Source organism: Botryllus schlosseri, chromosome 9 (genome assembly GCF_051294905.1).
Source record: "Botryllus schlosseri isolate E-star chromosome 9, Bs_hap1, whole genome shotgun sequence".
Classification (NCBI taxonomy): Eukaryota; Metazoa; Chordata; class Ascidiacea; order Stolidobranchia; family Styelidae; genus Botryllus; species Botryllus schlosseri.
Window position 1 is genome coordinate 19237406 of NC_137244.1, and position 20989 is coordinate 19258394.

Below are 20989 nucleotides of genomic sequence, written 5' to 3' on the forward strand. Positions count from 1 at the left end.
TTCAAGTAAAGAAGCAATCCAGAACTATAATATATTAACTGTTGCAACTCTGTACAATATATATCACTGTTGTACTTTAATTCTTCAAATGAAATCATAAAAGATCATCATTGCTGCGGCAACGGCGCTAGTCAACGATATAGAAGGCTTCAAGAAATTCCCGCGACTACCAGCTGCTTGCTTCGTTGGGTTGGTTGAATTCCCTGAACGAAATACTCAGAATAGCATCGATGTTATGCTGCAAAATTGGATGTATGAGAATAAGAAAGATAACCAGAGAGGTACATCTACATTTTCGAATTAGTCAAGTAGATTTGCCTTCCTCCATTACTTATTCGAGTATGGATCTGTTTCAGACTATACTTCCACTTCCACCGCTACTTAGCAGTTTTTGTCGCAAAACTTCTTACTTATTACACTTCGGGTTTTGTAAAGTATCAAGTTGCTTTTGCATTAGTTTACATCAAATTTGTGGGTGAAATTATCATATCAACTGTTTGAAATAGTCCGTGCTGTATGGTGGTAGCAGTATATATTTTCGAAAATAGCTATGTTAGTGGAGTCATCAGTCATGTTGCGTCGCCGTGAAGATATATCTTGCAAACTCGATTTACTTGAATATTTTTCGGGTCTTTCACTTGCTACATCTACTGTAACTTAAGTTGCAATACTGACTACTTCGACCAACTCTGTAGGTAGCAGGATTGCCTTGAGAGCATCATCTTCATGTCCAAAGACTATATAGGCCAGAGTGTTTTTTTTCGGTGAATCACAGGTATTGGTTTTGGTAGTAACGGCAGGGCGGTGGAGTCGGAGTCGTGAAAAAATACTGGCTGGAGTCGGGGTCAGAGTTTGTGAAAATGCTCCTCATTTCGACTCCAACTTCTTTAATACGAAAACCAATGCTTTCAACGGCCTTTTAAAATTACTAATAATGAATAAAATAAGATTTGGTATGTACCAGCAATCACTGTTATTAGTAACGATATTGACAAAATTGGAAATAATTTGCGAGTTCCAATTAAATTGCAAAAAGTAAGAAAATTGCAAGATGCATCTTCGCGACCAACACAAAATTAATGATGCAGTCACAAATTGGTGCAATTTTCGGAATTATACCATGATACTGTGAAAGAATAAATACATCGTCAGGTTTTGCAAGTGACAAAATCGCTTGTAAAATTGATGCAAATATAACCAAAAACTGCTTACCACTTGACAAAATCAAAAATATTTTAATAAGTAGCTGAGCAGGTTGGGTCGAACAAATGCTTAAGAAAGAGTGCAAGTATAGTCCTAGTCCATCCATACTTGACTTAGTGCATTGAGATATATGTTATTTGATTATCCCCTAAATTTCGTTTCTGACCACCGTTTATTCAGAAGTGAGAGAGTGTGTGCTTGTCATCAGTATAGCGTGTAGTGAGAAATTTTTTTAATCTCAGTATAGTTGCTGACTCAGACACAAGCCTACACTTATATTGTTTCATCAACATTTTAATTATATAGGATGGGATATATATCATGTTTAAATAATTCATACATATTTTAGAGCAGAGGTCTCAAACACGCGGGCAGCATGCGGCCCTCCAGAGCATTTTGTGCGGCCCGCGACGACATTTTAGATTTTTATTAATTTGACAATATATAAGTGTCACATTTATCTTTTCAGGTCATGAAGTGAAAGTGAAAATTCCCTCTTAAATTGCTCCCATAGCCTGAAACTGTTCATCAAACTTCACTATCACATCAATTACAAACGCTACCATCCAGTGGAAGATTCACTATTTCGCCACATTTCCAATTCATAATGACAAGACCTGACCCTTAGACGATTCGTGACTGGAATTTGTTAGTCGGACTTGGACGCTACCTTTCTTAGAATTACTCGGACTCGGGCCAACTCGATGGCAAAATGAAAATGACTCGGGTGGACTCGGAATGCCGTGAACGCAACAAACTAATCGCAACAAACTAATCGCGTATCAGGGGAATAGCAATAGATCAGAAGGTCGTAGCTTGGTATTTCGCTAACTACGCAAGTAGTTATGGCAATCATTGGCAATCTGTTAGTTACATCTTTAGTCGCTAAATCATGTTATCAAGGCCACTTAAAGGTACCGATTACCGGATTGGTACGCTCCAAGGATGTAACAACAATGGGCCGTTCGGAGTTTCGACATTTCCCTCACTATAGGACACATTCATTCATATATTTATATTATATTTTTACTTGTTTCTGCCCCTATATTTGAAGATATTCGGCCATGAGATTAATAGCCTACTTATCAGAAGTATACCCGAATCCTGGATCGGAATTACAATGCCCAACCTAAAAATATTTTGATTTCAGATCAGTCTCTATAATCAATCTGTTAAATCCAAAATATTCATAGTAGCTGCAAAATTATAACCCGATAGCTTTTATGATGGCATCATACATTTGTCCGCCCATATGGTGCCTATACCTAATAATTAATATATATCAAGTACAACAACAATTCTGTTCAAATAGTTATAAATGTGATGATTCTTTTCGTGTCAGGCCTAAATTGATACAAGAGTGAATCACATTTTGACGATGTGTGTTTACTGTCAGTCTGCTTGATCGTCTCACTTTCAATATGACATTTCATTCCCGCCGAATATGGCCTACTTGGAAAGACATAGAACACCACTATTAATGCTGCGGCCCGCGGCGTCGTCAAAACTGGGAAACTGGCCCGCGCGCTCATTTGAGTTTGAGACCTCTGTTTTAGAGTATCCGCAGCTTGTCTATGTTATAAATACATGACAATTGAATGGTATATTCAAATTGAAATGAACCCGAATATTTTTGGCTGACACTCGTCAGGGGTAATCGTCAGCAACTAGTAGATAATTGGAAAGAACATTGTATTTCAACAATCCTATCACAAAATATGACGTCACCAGCATAAAATTTCGAATGAGAGAGCGTTCATTGTACTATTTTCAGGTGTTACACGAACTCCTTTTGTTGACAGAGTTTGGGTGTTTTATCAAAATACTATATCGGCGCAACAAAGCAGTCTATTATAAAAAGTGGCCATTTCTTCATGACTATAAGTAGTTTCAAAGAGCAGATTCGCTCGAGTGGTAGCATACTTTTAGCGGTTAATTGGCTAATTTCGAAATTGCAGCGTGCATCATCGCGACTAACGCGTAATGACCAATGACATGCACTACAAACCGGCTTGGAGTCGAAGTCGGATTCGGAGTTCTGTGAGGAAAATAGTCGGAGTCGGAGTTGATGCATTCAAAGACTCGGGAGCCAGAGACGGAGTTGGAGTCTGTATATTGAAAATGTCTGGAGTCGGAGTTGGAGTCGGTGGAAATATTTAACGATCTCACAGCCCTAATAACGGCCATGACTCTTTTAAAGTTACCGCTTAACAACACATAACAACTCAACGTCAGCCAGTGTCGATGCATCCTACAGTGCAAAGATGTCCCCGAGTAATATAATTTGGGAATCAACTATGAAAATACGACATACTTGCGATTCTGGCCATGTCAGTTGATTTTGAATATGTAAATCGTTTCTTGTACTTCCACAGCAGGGGTGGGCAACATACGGCCCGCGGGCCGGATCCGGCCCGCGAAGGGATTTTGTCCGGCCCGCGGACAGTTTTCCGTCTTACATGATGGTGTGGCCCGCGGCCCAAGTCATCATCCAAGATTCCCCACTACTTGCTTACATACGTCAAATGTTAGTGACTGTATGTCATTATACACATGTATGCGCACTTGCGCGGCGAGCGAGGGTGGAGCTTATGCGTAAATCCGTCGAAGCGAGAAGACTTGTTGCATTATAAGCATTTACGATGTACTCAGGCCTAATGTCATTTGTGGTAATCATGATGGTGTTCGTCGACTAAAATGGTCATTTACACGAGGCCGATATTTCTTATTTTTGATTCCGTAACCGTCGACTTGTAGCACGGCACACTTCAAGGCTTTTGTAAGACACCGCTTATGCCAGGAGTCGCCAACTCAAAATGGGTCGGAGGCCACTTTTAAATTTCGTGGAAGCCGCGGGCCGCAAGAATTCAATATCGAGATGAAATAGGCCACATAGCTGAACAGTGAACAACCACGCTATCTAATGACTATAAGGACTTGATATCTTGGTAAACTTGGAGTACCAGGCTTATCGAACGCCTTGAAATCTTAATTAAGAATTGCACTGTGTGTTGATTGATCAGAGAGAAGCAGATATATAGTGGTGCATGTATGACAATGCTGTTCTCAAATCCACATTGTCTTCGACATTATTGGCGAGAAATGGCTTTGAAGTTACATTGCAGTCGTTAAATTACATTCATTAAATACGATTTATTCCTTTTTTATGACGATAAATGAGCGAATATTGTATCGATTCAGCTATCCGGCCCGCCAAGGTCCTAATTTTCCTATATCCGGCCCGCCGACTGGAGAAGTTGCCCGCCCCTGTTCCACAGGATACTGTGGTGGATACATACCCGCAGCCGGTTTCACACAATTCCCGACGCATTGCTCTTCCTCAGAATAATATCCCGCGCAGCTCTTTCCAAATTGACAGCTCCTGGTTCGTGTTCTCTTTCCCTCACCACACCCCGCGCTACATGCAGACCACTCTGACCAGACTGACCATTGTGGCTTTCCTTCAAGCAAGGTAACGTTTATTAATGTGACATGGGTTGGCAGAAGCTTCAAACAACCAAAAGCATGGCTATTTCTTTTCGACTATAAGCAGTTTGAAAGAGCAGATTCGCTCGCGTGGTCGCATCTTTTAGCAGTTAGTCGGCTATTTTCGAAATTGCAGCGTGCATCTTCGCGGCTAACGCGAAAGAATAATGTCACTACAAACCAAGGCTGTGGTGTCGGAGTTTCGGTAAATTTTCTCTTGTTTGAGTCGGATTCGGAGTCACATAAAATTTGTAGCATTCCTTGGAGTCGTAGTTGGGGAAGCACATACTGACGGGAGTCGGAGTTTGCTAAAATGCTCTGGCTCTGACTCCGGCTCCGACTCCGACTTCATGTACTTAAAAATCGAACCGAATCTTACCAAAAACTGCCGTCGCAGTTGCAGATGTTATCAGTGTGGCGAGATAGCGTAGTGGTATAATCCACAGCTGCGACACATATTTGTTGTGGGTTCGACTCCGACCGAGGTCGACTCCAGAATTCCCACCCAAGTGTAGGAGGGTTATCTAGGCTCCTCCTCGCCATATCATCTGTGTAAGCGGTGTCTTAAGCCTAGAAGTGGGCCGTGCTACAAGTCGGCAGTTATATGGAATAAAAATTAAGAAATTGGCCTGGTGTAAATGATCATAGCAGTCGACAAACACCACGAATACCTCAAACAAACAGAGGTTGTCAAGTTTTTACATTTTCGAACCGCCACAAACTCAATTTCTTTCTGTGAGTACAGTTTTACGGAATTCCGTGGAGAAATTATTAGCAGTCGGAGCTGGAGTCGCAGTCGAAGTCGGTATACTGAAAACGTCTGGAGTCGGTAGAAAAATGAACCGACTCCACAGCCCGACTGCAAACAGGTTCATTTTCGAAAACGTGTTCAGCTAACTTGCTAAAGTATATATATGATACTTTTGCCCCGCTGTCATAATAATTTCACGCATAGAAGCGATAAAGTCATATCTCAAACTACTTTCTACTTTACGAAATCCAAAGTGCAAACAAACAAACAGAGGTTATCAAGTTTTTACGTTTTCGAACCGCTACAAACTTAATTTCTTTCTGTGAGAACAGTTTTACGGAATTCCGTGGAGAACTTATTAGGAGTTGGAGCTGGCGTCGCAGTCGGTGAATTTGAAATCACCGGAGTCGCAGTCAGAGTCAGTAACTAGATTCGAATAAAATACTGTTAAGTAAAAGTGGAAGTAGGCTTAAAACATAACCGCTTGAGTAAATAGTACAAAGGCAAAACCGTAAAAGTGAGGAGCTATACTTCATTATACTGACCACCACAGACAACTGAGCAATTATGTCGAGACCTGCTCTATACACGGCTGAAAATGGAAATATACCTGGACAAGCCCGTACACTGCACCACTTCGTCGCGAGTGCCAATCCGTAGCAATCATTACTCAGGCATTCTCTCGTTCTAGTTATAATTCCATCGCCGCACGACGAGGAGCATCCGCCCCAGTTGCTCCAAGGTCCGAAATTTCCTTCTAAACGATATGGTGCTGTGAATCCAACAACCTAGAGCGGGTGCGTTTGAATTCCAGTAATATAAACCTTGCGGTTATGTTTATAATCAAAATGATTTCACAACGCAGATAGGCCTAGTTGAAACAGGACTCTTTGTGAGTTATACGAATATGTCACGGAGCAGCATGCAATTTTCCCGCACAGTGATAAAATGTGCAATTGTGATAATCTCGGGTGAAAGGCACAAACGAGAAACTTTTGTGGAAAAATTAACTTATGCACAATATCTATTGCAGATCGACTCGTTTCTATATGTATTCTTTTAGCTCACCGCTGTTTCCGGTGGCCGGTTGGCTGCGGCAGTGAGGCCCGACACATTTAAATCCCACTTCCACGGCATCATAGGGGCAGTCCGTGCGCACGAATGTGTTGCACGTTCTTCGTCTAGTAGCATTGCCTCCGTAGCATTGATTCAAGCATGCGGTCCAGGATGACCATTCGTTCCATTGCCTCTTCACCACTGAAGCGGCGCATTCACAATATATATAATTATGATACGGTCTCTACCAGAGTTGGATCAATTGTAATTTGTAATTGAGCTGAATGTAATTAATTACATTTTCAATGTAATTGTAATGTAATTATAATTGAAGCATTTTTATTTTGTGTAATTGTAATTGTAATTTGATAAAAATTTTGCTCAATTACAATTTCAATTACATTAAATTGCTATTGAGACCTGACAAGCACAACATAAAATAATTGACTTATAATGCATTCTCTTTAAATGTCGACAAGGCATTTGGGGGATCCATTCGCGGAAGCCCTTGACTGCGCCCTTGCGGGCGAAGTTTATTTTATTTTTACCGCTATGCTGGCTTCGGCTGCCATTGTATACAATTTTTAGATTACTAACCAACGGATGGATTCGCAACACGTGACTCACGATTGAATACGCCGAGAAGCAAACTGCTGAGCCGGCTAAAAGCAGCAGAATTGATAGTCCCATAGCTGGCGATCCAAGCGTCGAAATTTGATATGTATGGTGCTAATCGAAAGCTAGTGTCGCACTGATTCCGCAATAAAAGTATATTTCCAGGCTATGGTACCATCCCAAAATAGTCGTGAAAGTCTGGGAATCGGCATTGTTGTGAACAATCGCTGGGCGTAATTGGTCATTGTTGTGGTCATGCTGCTGCGGCGCTCTCACTTTTTAGAACAGTCGGCCTTAAACGGCTATTTTGGAGCAGTTACATTGCCCTGACGAGATTTTAATTTGTATTTTCGGAATGAGTGCATCAATAGCTTACGATGAAGACCAGATGCATCAAATTTGGACGCTTGGATCGCCAGCTCTAGGACTACAAAGTTTGCTGCTTTTAGCCGGCTCTGCAGTACGTTTGTCGGTGCATTCATCCGTGACTCACATCTTGCGCATCTATCCGTGGGTTGGCAATCTACAATACGAATTCAGATCACGATGCTGCATCGTTACTTCGTCTGGCTAACTAACCAGACCACTGGATATTATATAACGTCTTATCTGACAAAGCACGGTTTTGTTTATACTCCTCATCCTAATTCCTGCGTCCCCCGATAAAACTAATATTATTTCTTCAATTATATCCTATATACGCAAATCCAACACGTGCATATATTATAATACTTTTTTCAGCGACATACTGCACCCTATCCTTAATCCTAACCCATAGGAACTTAGGTAACTAACATTTTACATTTCCAATTACGTGAGCCATAATAACCGAGCATACAAAACACGCCAATATTACGTCACAATGACATCTTACATAGCGTACTATGTACGCACATGAACGCATTTAATACTACACAATCTGAGCTAGACTTGAATTGTTGTTAAATACGACGCTACGGTTGTCAAGGAGCACGGTTGAATTTATGATTATTCAATTACATGTTCAACAGCAGCAATTGTAATTGTTATTGTAATGTAATTAGAGCATGCAAGGAGTAATTGTAATTGTAATTGTAATTTGATATTTTTAGCATGGAGTAATTGTAATTGTAATGTAATTGAAACATGCATGAAAGTAATTGTAATTGTAATTGTAATTGAACTGAAATAATGTAATTGATCCAACTCTGACTCTCTACCTTTTATTCAATCCAGCCAATCAATACTATTTATGAACCAGAGTTGAGTTCGTCTGGATAGGATATTGCGGGCTCTATAGCAGGGTTGTAATGACTCGAGTCCGACTCGAGTCACGATTTTCTGATGACTCGACTTGACTCGAGTCATTTTCTCAAAATATGGAAATGACTCGACTCGACTCAAGTCAATCTGTGTATTGACTCGACCTGGACTCGAGTCATTGCGCATGACTTGAACCAAGTCATATGACTCGAGACTCAGACTCGAGATTTCGTCTATTGGTACTGGTACTTCAAAATGCGACCAGAAACTGCTGAATGTGAGGAATATTAGTATATTATAAATGTGAAGCATTCGGTATCACCAAACAAAGTTATAAAAGTGGGTTCAACAATACCTTAACTGGAAACTGAGCAGTCAACACAATGACTTGGACTCGGACTCGAGTCATAACACCATGACTCGGACTCGAACCTCTCCTCGATGACTTGGACTCGGACTTGACTCGGTGGTGAATTGAAAATGACTCGACTTGACTCGAGTCAAAACTATGAAAGTTAGATTGACTTGTGACACGGAACCTTGTGACTTGGTTACAACCCTGCTCTATAGTTATCGGAATTGCGTAGTAACGAAGTCTAGTTAATGGAGTACTAAAGGTTTGCCTACTTGCACTAGGCCTACTTATACTCAAATATTGTTAAGTTTTCAGAATATTTTTACTTTTACTTAACATCTTGGACGCATACCTACTTAAATTTTACACCCTGACTTTTGGAAGATATGAAGTATCTGATTTTTGGATTGGTTAGTACTGTAATACTTTTTTGAATGAAATCATCGCATTAACTGGGTGAAATGGCCCCTATATCATGGTAGCAGCATATATTTTCGAAAATTGGTATATCTTTGAAGTCATCAGTCATTTTACGTTGTCGCCATGATACATCTTGCAAATTCGAGAGTGAGCCATTTTCGATTTACTACTGATGTATGCGACACCTCGGCCAAATATACTTCTCAAACTATTTACCAGTGTATACTTTTTGGATATTTCATCTACTTAACTTAGTTTTGGAATATCTTGTAGATCGCCATTTCTACTTGTAATTGAGTAGAAAATTGAGACATTGATATACTACTTGTATCTACTTTGGTAGTAATTCTGACTACTTTGACCACCTCATATATAGCATATAACAAGTCGAATCGAATCGGCCAACAGATTTCTTAGTGTATATTCCAGTGGTTCTCAAGCTGGGGGAAGGAGGGCGTGAAAGCAGCTGTAGAGGTAAGCGTAGGCACCCGAGATAAATGATGTTTCTTGAACTTGGAGTGAGTTCCATTTGTACTAAAATTTCCAAGTTCCAACAACGGAAATAATCCTTATTTATCACGATTTAAATGTCATAGTCGCGTCGTACCATCCATACATCGATGTTAGATTGGATTGATACCGGACCTAGCACTGATCAGAACTGAGTGAATACATGTAGATGTTACCTGATGCTATTATGGTCTGCCTGTTAAGCATCTGTGCAGATTGCACTGAAAGAGGTACACAGTTATGGAGAATTGGACATTTCCTTATTTTAAGGTCATGTCTTATGCCCTGTATATCATGCCTTTTGAATCTAAGAAACAAAGACTTAAATCGAAGTGGCTAACAACGTCGAACTTCGAGTATACTCCATTAGGACACATTTTGTAGAATACCACACTCTTCAGAAGCGCATATTGTGTCAGCTCAAAAGTATTCGACTGAATTATTCTCTGGCCGAACACCTCAGTTTCGTAGAGAAAAATTGTTTGTCTCGTGAAGAAGTGATAACTTTGAATGGATTGCGGCCCGCGCTATTGGATATTAATTTATAGATCGTGGTCAGGTACCTTTGAGCTAAGCTCAAGTCGGGTAAAAGATGGCAATAGACACTAAAATCGCTAAAATATGTAGCCTATTATATACTACTTGCTACTATTGCACATTATTATTTTTGACAAGTTATAAAACTAAATTTTTTCCTTCTTGTTATAATTATTGCCCTATGCTGAGTCCCAATTTCATATTTCAGAAGTCTAACAAGAGTCATAACTTTCAATGACATCAAACTATATGCATTCCAGTTGCTCTTATTAATATTTTTTTGATATCGCGATAAGCGCGAAAATTTTCACCATCATGAAGGGGGGCTTAGTACAAAAAAGTTTGAGAACAACTGGTAGCCTATATACGATAACTGACTGCAATTGGACAGGTAACAATTTTGCAGAAAATATATAATTACCGTCGAAATCAATGTCTCTTATCTGATTTGAACACAAATTACGCTCACAAACATCTCCCTCGTCACAATCCGAGCATGATTGACCAGCGATGAATGGACGTCTGCAACGGCATCCGTATCGTTACGATTGTATTGATAATCATTTTGCCGATGCGTGACCGTTACCTGTCATAATTCCCTGTCGGGCCGTAGTTACACACGAACAATACAGCGTCCTTCCATAAGTCGCCTCCAACAGCGACGCTGCGACATCGAGTTGCTCCGCATCCGACCTTGAATGTATCGTCCCATGCTGTCTATGGGAAAAGTTCATATCGCTATCTTCAACATTCCTTCATTGCGCAGATGATATGGATAATATTGAGATATAGGTGTAGTCAGAGGCGGTCAGCATTGAAGTACTAAAGTAGGTTTTGCCTATACTTGCACTACTTTCTCTCGTGGTTATGTTTTATATTATAACTGAACAGCTTTTAATTTTTACACTTTTTGTATAGTATAGGAAGGTGATAAGCAATGTTCCCTCTAATTTTTCACGAGACTGCGCGCACCCACCAACTCACTGCGCGGTCCTTTGGACAACAGTGCGTAACGACTAAAAAACAGGTCATCGCCTCGGCTTTCTTGTGCGCGGCACACGTTTTTCTGTGCGCGGCGACTTTGTCAGGGGTGCGCGGCTTGGTGGAACATTGGTGATATGTTGGCGTCACTTTTATGAGTGAAATTGTCACAAAAATAAGGTGTGGCCCCTGTAATGCGGTAACTCAACATATGTTTTCGGACATTATATCTGTTGTTCTTTTTCTTTTCAAATGATGTTTCGACTACTATAGTCATTTTGGACCAAGCCTATTCCAAATTATGATTACGGATGGCACGGCCAACTGCAGTTTCTAAAACACCGCTTTGCGGATCACATGGCGAGCAAGAGCCTATACAGAATTATAGATAAACTTCCAACACTTCGACCGCACTCGCAACCCATTGGTGTTGCATGCAGTTGTGGAAAGTACCACTGCGCTATCTTTTCGTCGAATATTGTACCTATTTGTAGTGACATTAGTCATTTTGCGTAAGTCGTGTAGTTCGAAAGTAGCCATCCGCCGATTAACTGCTGTAAGCATGCGACCCTCAACCAACTACTTATAGTCGAGTGCTTTTTAGACCTGTCATTTTGCACTTCCACTTGGAATAGTTTTTGTTGCAAAACATGAAAGGCCTATGATCTGAGAACTCTTATTCCTCTCATTTGTCGACTAGGTCAATAATTGTTGTATTGTTCTGATAGGACAGCGAATAAATGCGTGTTCGCGTTATCTTACTGGCTACTAGTTGCTGCTGCTAGAACAGATAAGCTACTTCTCTTCAATAAATATATTTCGACTGAAGATATATCTCGACCGATCGGGTGGAGATATAGGCTAGATCAGTGGTTCTCAAACTGGGGGGCCTGAGAGCATCCGAAGGGGGGCGCAAAGCTGACGTCGACAGAATTTTTTTTCGCTCTTCGCGCGATTCACATATGCATCATAGTTGTTGGTCTGTTTGTAGTCCGAATTTCACATTTGAGAATTATCTCATTAACTGTCGTAACCTTCCATGCCATCAAACTAGCCGTTGGGATTGCCAGTATTCTGGTTCCATTTTGTGATATGCGACAAGGGGGCGCGAAATTTATCACCATCATAAAGGGGGGCGTGCCTGACAAAGTTTGAGAACCACTGGGCTAGATTGTTCATCAGTTTTGAATTAGCTTGGAAATTGCTACGACTACTTGTAATGGGGTAGAAATTTATTTATGGCGTTGCGTCCACTTCTGCTTGAGTAACAATGGTGACTACTTTGACCGTACCTCTGTTGGTATTTCTTCACATCTTATGTTACGTCCACAGTCCACGTAAATAATGTCATTTCATTTTAGGAGCGCCGTGACGTAAAATAAATTGTGAAAAGCATAAACATATGAAAATGTAATCCACCTGGGTATAATGACCACAATTCTTTCCAGGCGTACATTTTCTGGTTGCATAATCGTATTCATTTTTCTCTAAATCCCAAACAGTTATCGCACGCTCTGCCAGACGCTCACTCCATATCATATTTCTTACAATGTAAATATTTTCTCCAATTTGACCGAATCGCGAGTGTCTCCTGTCCTGAAATGCGATATTTATACTGAATTTTCGCGATCGATAGCCTTAGAATACATCGAAATTACCTTATTATGCTCATAAATACATTTTCGAGAATAGTTAGTTGCGACATCAGACAACTCCTTGTTCCACGTGATCTTCCTCATTTTCTTTGCTGTGGGCTGCACTTGGTTTCGCAGATCATTGTGTTTACTTACGATCGCACTCTCCAGACGTTCTGCAAATCGTGATATGTGCTTGTACCATGTACAATGTACAATGTAGACACGTGTAATAATTCTAAATACATCGTGCAGGGAATTTGGTATATATATTTGGCATCTATAGATACATTAATTTATATTATTCCTTGCTGCCGACTTGTAGTTAGGGTTGCATTCAAAACAAAAATCAGTTTAAAACAAAAATGTAAAAAACAAGGCCCTTGTTTAGAACATCATTTTTAAGCCACGAAATCACTAATATTCAATTGTGACGTCATAGTGGAGTGACATTGACAATTGAAAATATAGCTCCTTTTACGAAATATCTACGTACTATAGCTGTTGAGCCAATAATTTTGAGGGTTTCAACCATCTCATATCGTATATACGTCGGCTATATATGGGTGGTAATCGTCCGTCGGCTCATACAGCATATGTTTTAGAAAGTATTTACACAATTATAGCATAATTATGCAACTTGAAAAAAAACAATTTTGTTTTTTAAAAAATCCCTCTGTTTAAAACACTGTTTAAAGCATGTTTTAAACAAAGTGTTTTAAACAGCCCATTGTTTTAAATGCAACCCTACTTGTAGTACTGTTCAAGCCTTAGTCTGTAAGTCACTGCTTGCGACGCTTGGATATCATATGCAAATCTGTGTACCAGACGTGCACCTGTCGTATTAGGAAGCCCTATAGGCTTATGCGCCCTGTCGCTTACAAGAGCAATACAGCATGTATTGCTTTACTTGTTATCAAGTTGCCGATGCAGGCTAATAATAACTATCTATGTCTATTAATGTTTATATGGATTACTCATCTAATATCAACACATCACAGTATTGTATTACTTACTTGTAAGCACAACGGCTTCTAAAATATTTGATGAGAGTACGGTATCTTTAGCTGTTAGTGCTGCGGGTGAGTTGAAGTCAGATCTCCCACTGGAATGGATTGAGAAACATGTAGTTTAAAACCTTTGATTCGTTATGTACTGTATCCATCAGTGCACTAGATTCGGTATTGGAATGACTGTTTTTTGAATGACTTGACTTGACTCGACTCGACTCGACTCGGATTCGACTTATGAGAAATATGTATTTATCCGCGAATCGGACAAAAATGTCAAAGTCAATTTCAAAATCATTAGATACACTTCACAAAGCATCCTGAACCTCTCAGCTGCATACTCCCATTTACATACTCATACGTTTGCGACAAGGCTAATTTTATAGATCAGTGGTTCCCAAACTATTTGGGCTTGTGACACACTAACAAAATTATAAAAAGCTCGTGGCACACTTACCACAGAATAAAAAGTTGCTTTAAAGTAATATTTTCAGGTGTTAGGCGAAGATGTAAAACTTAAACGAGGCTGCATTGTTGACAAACATAACCCCTTTTAGTAAGCTTTTAATTTGAGTCGCAGCAGAAAAGTTATGTTGGTACAGCCACGACGATGCAAACACCAATTTAATTTTGATTGCTTTAGCACCGATGATGGAATAAGATTTAGAAGCAGAATAGGGTTGTAATGAATCGAGTCATAACTGGACTCAATTCACGATTTTCTGATGACTCGGCTTGACTCGAGCCATTTTCTCAAAATACGAAAATGACTCGACTCGACCCGAGTCAATCTGTGTATTGACTCGACTTGGACTCGAGTTATTGCGCATGACTCAAACCAAGTCATATGACTCGCGACTCAGACGGCCAAGACCGACATTTCACTGTAATTTTGAAGTATAGTAAAGTAACCACACTATATTGGGATTCCGTCTATTGGTGCTGGTACTTGAAAATGCGACCGGAAAGTGCTAAAAGTGAGGAAAATTAGTATAGTATAAATTCGAACCATTCAATATCTCCAACCAGAGTTATGAAAAGTGCGCTTAACAAGACTTCAACTGGAAACTGGGCAGTCAACAGTCAACGCAATGACATGGACTCGGACTCGAGTCATAATACCCTGACTCGGACTCGACCGTCTGCTCACTGACTTGAACTCGGACTCGACTCGGTGGTGAAAAATGCCTCGATTTGATTCGAGTCAAAACTATTAAGGTGAGATTGACTTGTGACTTCGTTACAACCCTGATAGCAGACAGCGAAAGCTCTTTTTTAAAGCTCCTTTTTATGGTCCGTACTTGAGTAACAACTCTTTTGAATGTATTCAATTAGCATCGTTTGCGTGAATCAAGCTGAGTTGAATATATGAGTATCACTGTCTGTGTCACAAATCTTTGAATCCATTTTGGGCTATGGCCGAGATTGATAATAATAGGCGCGCTGTTTCAAAACTTGGTCGTTCTATTCGAATTCGCACAATTTGGGGATAGGGGTACGGATACAACACCAGACGCATAAATATAGTCAAAATTCATTTAAATGGTTGATGGGTATAAAGTTGATTCTTTCTGGTCGGTTTTCACGAAATTCGGTCTAACACACTCCTACACGATCAAACATTATTTCTCCTCTGTATACTGTACATATGAGGTTACGACTTCAAGCAGCATTTCAGTCAATAAACGTCGCTTTCATTGGACTTTCCTCCAATAGTATTTAACATGGTGTAAACCCTATGATCAGCATTCTCGGCAACTAACATAAATAATCCGTGAGTCACATCGTCTTAATAGTTTTGGAAGGACATGGCACCAACTCTGACAAGTCTGTCCCATTCTGGCTTATGCATATCCAATGAGTCGAAATTGACTCGGACCATTTTAGATGGCATGACTTGACTCGAATCATTTTGAAAATTTGCGTAACTTCACTCGTGACTAGGGCTGGGCACAATGATTCGAGTACTCGAATCTGAATCGAGTATTAATTCTAATGATTCGAGTCGAGCAGTAAAAGACGATTTTTTCGAGTACTAAGATTATAAACTCTTCACCACTGAAAATTAATTTATCAACGAGAATTATAGTTTCGATACTATTTTTCACTGTTGTAGCATTGAAACCTTGATTGGCGGTATCGTTGCATACAAAACATATAGTACAAAGCTACGAAGGTTACTGGACGTAGCACATTTCTGAAGTCATTATTATCCTACAACATTGTCACCACGTAGAATAAAATTGGGATAATTGGAAAAATACCAAAGTATGTTTTATGTGCTGGCTAACATGCAGTGCGGTGGCATAAACGGTACATATTTGAACTTTGTCGTATAACATTCTGTTATGACGTCATAATGAGTGATAGTCGATTACTCGACTCGAAGCATAGTAGCCTACGTGATTCAGAATCGATTCACTCAGGTACTCGATTTTGCCCAGCCCTGCTCGTGACCAATGTCTCCTCTAAGCTGCGCACGTGCGCAAATGCGCAGTGCTGACACGTTCTCTGCGCACAGAAAATCCGAAGTGATGACCTTTTTTTTTAGTCGTTACGCACTGTTGTCCAAGGGTCTGCGCAGTGAGTTGGTGTGTGTGCGCAGACTCGTCAAAAATGAGAGGGAACATTGCTCGTGACCTGATTTGATAAGGTTGCAAGTGATTTGACTTGCCTCGAATACCGGACTTGTTACTATTGTGATTGGATGTAAACAAGGATTTTTGCATTAGGTCCCAGGCCAAAATGTTTGCGAGCCATATGCTCCTAAGCGGCGTTCAGTATAACGTTGATCGCATTCATCGCATTAGGACTTGTGATCTTCTGTTGAACCATAAATATGAGCAGTTCATCACTGTACGACGTAAGCGGAAGGAGCAGCTAACGGTCACTGGCCACCATATAGCAGTGTTGGGATCAAGTCACTACCTTCGAGTCACGAGTCATCTCGAGTCATTGCACATTTTGACTCGAGTCAAGTCAAGTCAATCGATTTTCAAAGGTGACTCGAGTCAAGTCAAGTCACTCGTTTTTTGGAGGTGACTCGAGTCAAGTCAAGTCAAGTCAAGTCAAGTCACGAGTCAAGTCACAATTCAAGTCAAATTGAATTTTCGAAGTATGAGTGATGATTCAAATTCATTATGTTTTACTAGCTGTGTTAAAGAGATCAATTGGTCATTTATCTTGAATCAAATAACGAATATAAAGTTAAATATACATGCAAAAATGCGTTGTATCGCTCACGCACACGTAGAACTGCTAATAAAATATGTCAGTAACTGTATAGCTACATCAGGGGTGTCAAACATACGACCCGCCAAATGATTTCATTCAGCCCGCGAAGAAATTCTGAGTATATGTTGAAAATTGCGTAATTTTATCCAACAATTTCTCGAATTTGTAGTAAGAAATACTACTAATAAATATTCCTTCAAGATAGCAAATTTCGAGTATGTTCATAGGCCACATTATAACCACTGGAAAGATGGAGTTGTGATTGTAGTCATCCTCAGGAGAAGGTCGCTGACATTAACACCCGATTCCGAGAATGCGAAAAAGTGCATATATTGAGTTAAGAGTTAGTAATATTTTGGAATCATTTTGACTGGTGCGGCCCGCGAGTGATCTGAATATTTGAATTCGACCCGCGACGTCAGTTGAGTTTGACAACTCTGAGCTACATGCTACAGTCTCTTATTATGTCAACCAAAATAGAGGATCGAATACGAAGCATCGACAAGATAAAAGAAATTGATATCGTAAAATACACTAGCCATCTATACACATCCGTGAGGATATAAAGGCATAGAATATATTTGTTCGATTTAATTCATACAAGAGGGTTGGTAAAGGTGAGCACCGTGTAATGTACGGACAGAGTCGTCCAATAAACAGCTATACGTTGCTATTAAATTAATCTGCTACTACGACAACGTAAAGTGTGATCATTTCGTTTGCGGTCAGTGTATTTGTGATGTAACAATGTAGGATCAGTGAAACGTACAACCAGTGAATGATTGGTTGCTCTCACAAGTTACAACGGCGTATCGTGAATAATCCGAACATGCACAAAATGCATTGATTTAGTCGACTCCGTTTACTTGATGACTTGAAATTGACTCGTAAATTTTGCTCCGAGTCACGAGTCAATCCACATTTTTGAAGCGCCGAGTCAAGTCAAGTCAAGTCATTTTTGCAACGTGACTCGAGTCAAGTCAAGTCATTCGAAAAAGTTGACTCGAGTCTGACTCGAGTCAAGTCATGACTCGAGTCATCCCAACACTGCCATATAGTAGTGGAGTGGGGCTTGGTTAAAGACTAGATGCAATGTATTATGAACTGGGTGTTATACATTTCTTTGATATGCTTCTTGCATGTAAAGAACTTCAATATACAATTGAATAGTATATACATTAGGGTTATGACTAAAAAAAAATCGCCTGTAGCAGGAATTGATGAACATTTTGGTACAAATTAATAAAATTATAATCATTTTGTTCAAATCAACAAAAAAAATGTCACGCACAAACTAACTTCAATTTGCGACACTGGTCCAATTATAGAAAAAATTTTAAATTCAAAAATATTCTTTGCTAAAAATTTAATCTTCAAATGCATGTCCTTTTGTTCTTATTGTAAAGTTCATCCATCAATTTGACTTCTCCTTCTGGTATTATGTTAGTGCCAGGGACATCTACGACGGAAATATCCGACTTCCAATGGGGTTTTGAGGCACTTTATCGCTGCAAGACATTCGACCGCAAAGACAGCAGCAACTAATCTTTGGTATATTCTAGAGCCCGACTGATATTGAATTTCACACCTTGACTGATAACCCCAATACATTCAGCCGATATTCAAAAGAAGTTGGATGTATACATAAGCCCATTTTCAAAGCTTGAGGGCATTTATTTGAACATCTTTACAGCCATTGTTATATATGAAATAAACTAGAAAGGCTGCATCTAGACACCTGTAAAGTGTAAGCTATATGAAATATATCAATATTCTCAGTCTTGCGGTCAAATATTATAGTTTTCTGACTTCCTACCGCCATGTTGTGACGTCACACGCAAATTGCCGATAATTTTTCAGCTCCAATGGCCGATTTCGATAATTCTTTCAAAGTGTGATATCGTGGCGACATTATCTACGAACCGATAATTGGTCGGGCTCTAGTATATTCCATCTTTATACATCTGGTTAGAATACCAGGTTTCCTGACATGCATTTGCGATGAATAAGCATGATATCTTCAGAGTTATTCTCCATCCGGGGATTTGGAAGTACGCAATCATAACCCTTGAGCACCATCTCGCATTGCGTAGAGATGGAAGTTTATGCCATTTGATTAGTAGTAATCCATACTATTTTCTCTGAAAGAGCGGCATGCTCTGCACGGGTCATAGATAAACTTAAAATCATCCCTCCATCCTCGGTTTGCTAATATTTTCATCTGAAATTCTTGCTTGGTGCATTGCACCAAGTTATCGTAGTGTTTTACCACATCATCTCCAAATTTGTAGCTGAGAGTTGGATTTGTTGAAGACGTTGGATTGAAGAACTCTAATATATGCTTTATGAATCGATAATATGATGTTGGCAAACAATATATTTTGGTTTATGAAAACCCTTGCTCTTGCTCTCATTTTACAGTTTCGAAACAACGCCATTCTGCCGTCCAGTATCAACAGATGCTACGGTGTCACATATGATATATGAGATTTTCAAATTTTCCTATGCATCATATTCTTCTAATCGGTTTTCTAGACCGCTGAAAATATCTAGAATTGTTCTATTTTCGCCTTTGCGAACACCTAGTTTGATTTGGGTCTGACAAATTGAAATTATACAATATATAGAGTCTATACATCTAAAGTCGGAATTAATAATTATTTTTTAATTATTTAATTTTGACTGTAAACAAGAACACGATAGAAATAATTCAATCTGGGTGATCAAAATTTACCAAAATACTATTTTGAATCTTCGCAATAGGAATTGGGTCAGTTAAATTCAAATCAGTCGATATATAAATTATGTAGTATGTATCTACAAAAGAAAGCCTATCCTTCATGCAGTGAAAACTGGAAAAGTTTTTGTTTAAACAGTTATAACTTTTGAAATCAGGACACATAAGTTCATAGTTTGTGACTACGGGACACACAAAATTTTGAATTTTTTTTCTTCTAGTCATAACCCTAATATACATATTGAAATTAACCCGAATATTTTTGGCTGACACTCGTCAGGGCTAATCGTCAGCAACTAGTAAAGGATTGGAAAGAACATGACATATCATCAATTTATTTGCTATAGTAATGGACCATATTGAGAGAGTTGCCCGCATGTTTTTTTCGAATTGAAAAAAAAATCTGCAAGAGTCCCAATGACTAGCTTACGTTACATACATGCAACCCGCTACACGAGTTATTTATGTTTGTCTCAGTTGATTACATATATATATAAATACATAAATTTCATACCTTATCGGTGGATGCGGCATATCACGCACATGTTTTGCTTCCGTCTTAATTAACGTTTCAGCGAATAGACCGCCGCAAACTAAGCTCATGAGACGCAAGCCGAAGGTCGTATCAGCAATCCAAAACATCCTAACCCCGCCACACAACTGCATTAATTCTCTCCAACTCGACCAACTTTTCCTTGGAGTATTTAGGATCACTCTTTATATGTCCTTAATAGGTTTAACATTCCATTCTTCAACCCAAATACCAAACTCGAACTCTTTGTTTAGGCGGATATATTAATCATTCACATGTATTGAATTTCCCAGAACTCCCTACATCAGTTCTATGGTAGGAGCACTTTGATCAGATGTCGATTTCTGCCTATACAGGCCGTGCCGGGAAACACCCAGTGAGTAATGCTCGTTGAGTAGGAAATTGCGTATGTTGTTGCTGTCATTGATTATGACGACACACATATCGCATTACAGTGCTCAAGTAACAATACCTAATTTCACGACGTCAACTGTGCCTGCACGAAAACAAGGATTGCGTAGCAAATAATTCGAAATTTATTTATATAGGCTTCTAAGTTGGAACGAAATCTGGACTTGGTCATAGCGCCGGTTACCGTGGCGTTGTTCAAGCGACAGCAACTGTAAAATTTACTATAACCAGGAAATATTCACGACGAATAAGCTGTATCGTATACTAGTGAAACT

General features: G+C 39.5%; 2 protein-coding genes across 5 annotated transcripts in view; one reads left to right on the top strand and one right to left on the bottom strand.

Annotated features, from left to right (window-relative positions):
- The window catches only part of LOC145446089 (acylcarnitine hydrolase-like), a 282243-nt gene that overhangs the window by 81537 nt on the left and 179717 nt on the right, over window positions 1-20989 (top strand). The gene's annotated exons all lie outside the window — the stretch shown is intronic.
- On the bottom strand, window positions 20-20672 carry LOC145446835 (uncharacterized). Of its 4 annotated transcripts, none has more exons than XM_080325209.1 (11): window positions 20286-20672; window positions 13807-13895; window positions 12815-12966; window positions 12576-12752; window positions 10762-10892; window positions 10597-10697; window positions 6509-6697; window positions 6051-6194; window positions 4503-4664; window positions 3212-3311; window positions 20-203 (listed from the first exon to the last, which is right to left on the bottom strand). In XM_080325209.1, exons 1-11 carry the CDS (start codon window positions 20435-20437, stop codon window positions 167-169), a joined length of 1434 nt encoding a protein of 477 aa, XP_080181335.1. In that variant the 5' UTR covers window positions 20438-20672; the 3' UTR covers window positions 20-166. The 4 variants fall into 4 exon arrangements, with proteins under 4 accessions (XP_080181335.1, XP_080181334.1, XP_080181337.1 ...); XM_080325208.1 differs by having other exon boundaries at window positions 6051-6197; XM_080325211.1 differs by lacking the exon at window positions 6509-6697.

Coding starts and splice junctions, on each gene's coding strand:
- LOC145446835 (XM_080325208.1), bottom strand. CDS start 20,437: ATGCAGTTGTGTGGCGGGGTTAGGATGTTTTGGATTGCTGATACGACC. Junction 4,665..6,050: donor CAGTGTACGGGCTTGTCCAG/GTATATTTCCAT, acceptor CCTTGCTTGAAG/GAAAGCCACAATGGTCAGTC. Junction 3,312..4,502: donor TTGTGTGAAACCGGCTGCGG/GTATGTATCCAC, acceptor TTCAATATACAG/ACTCCAACTCCGTCTCTGGC.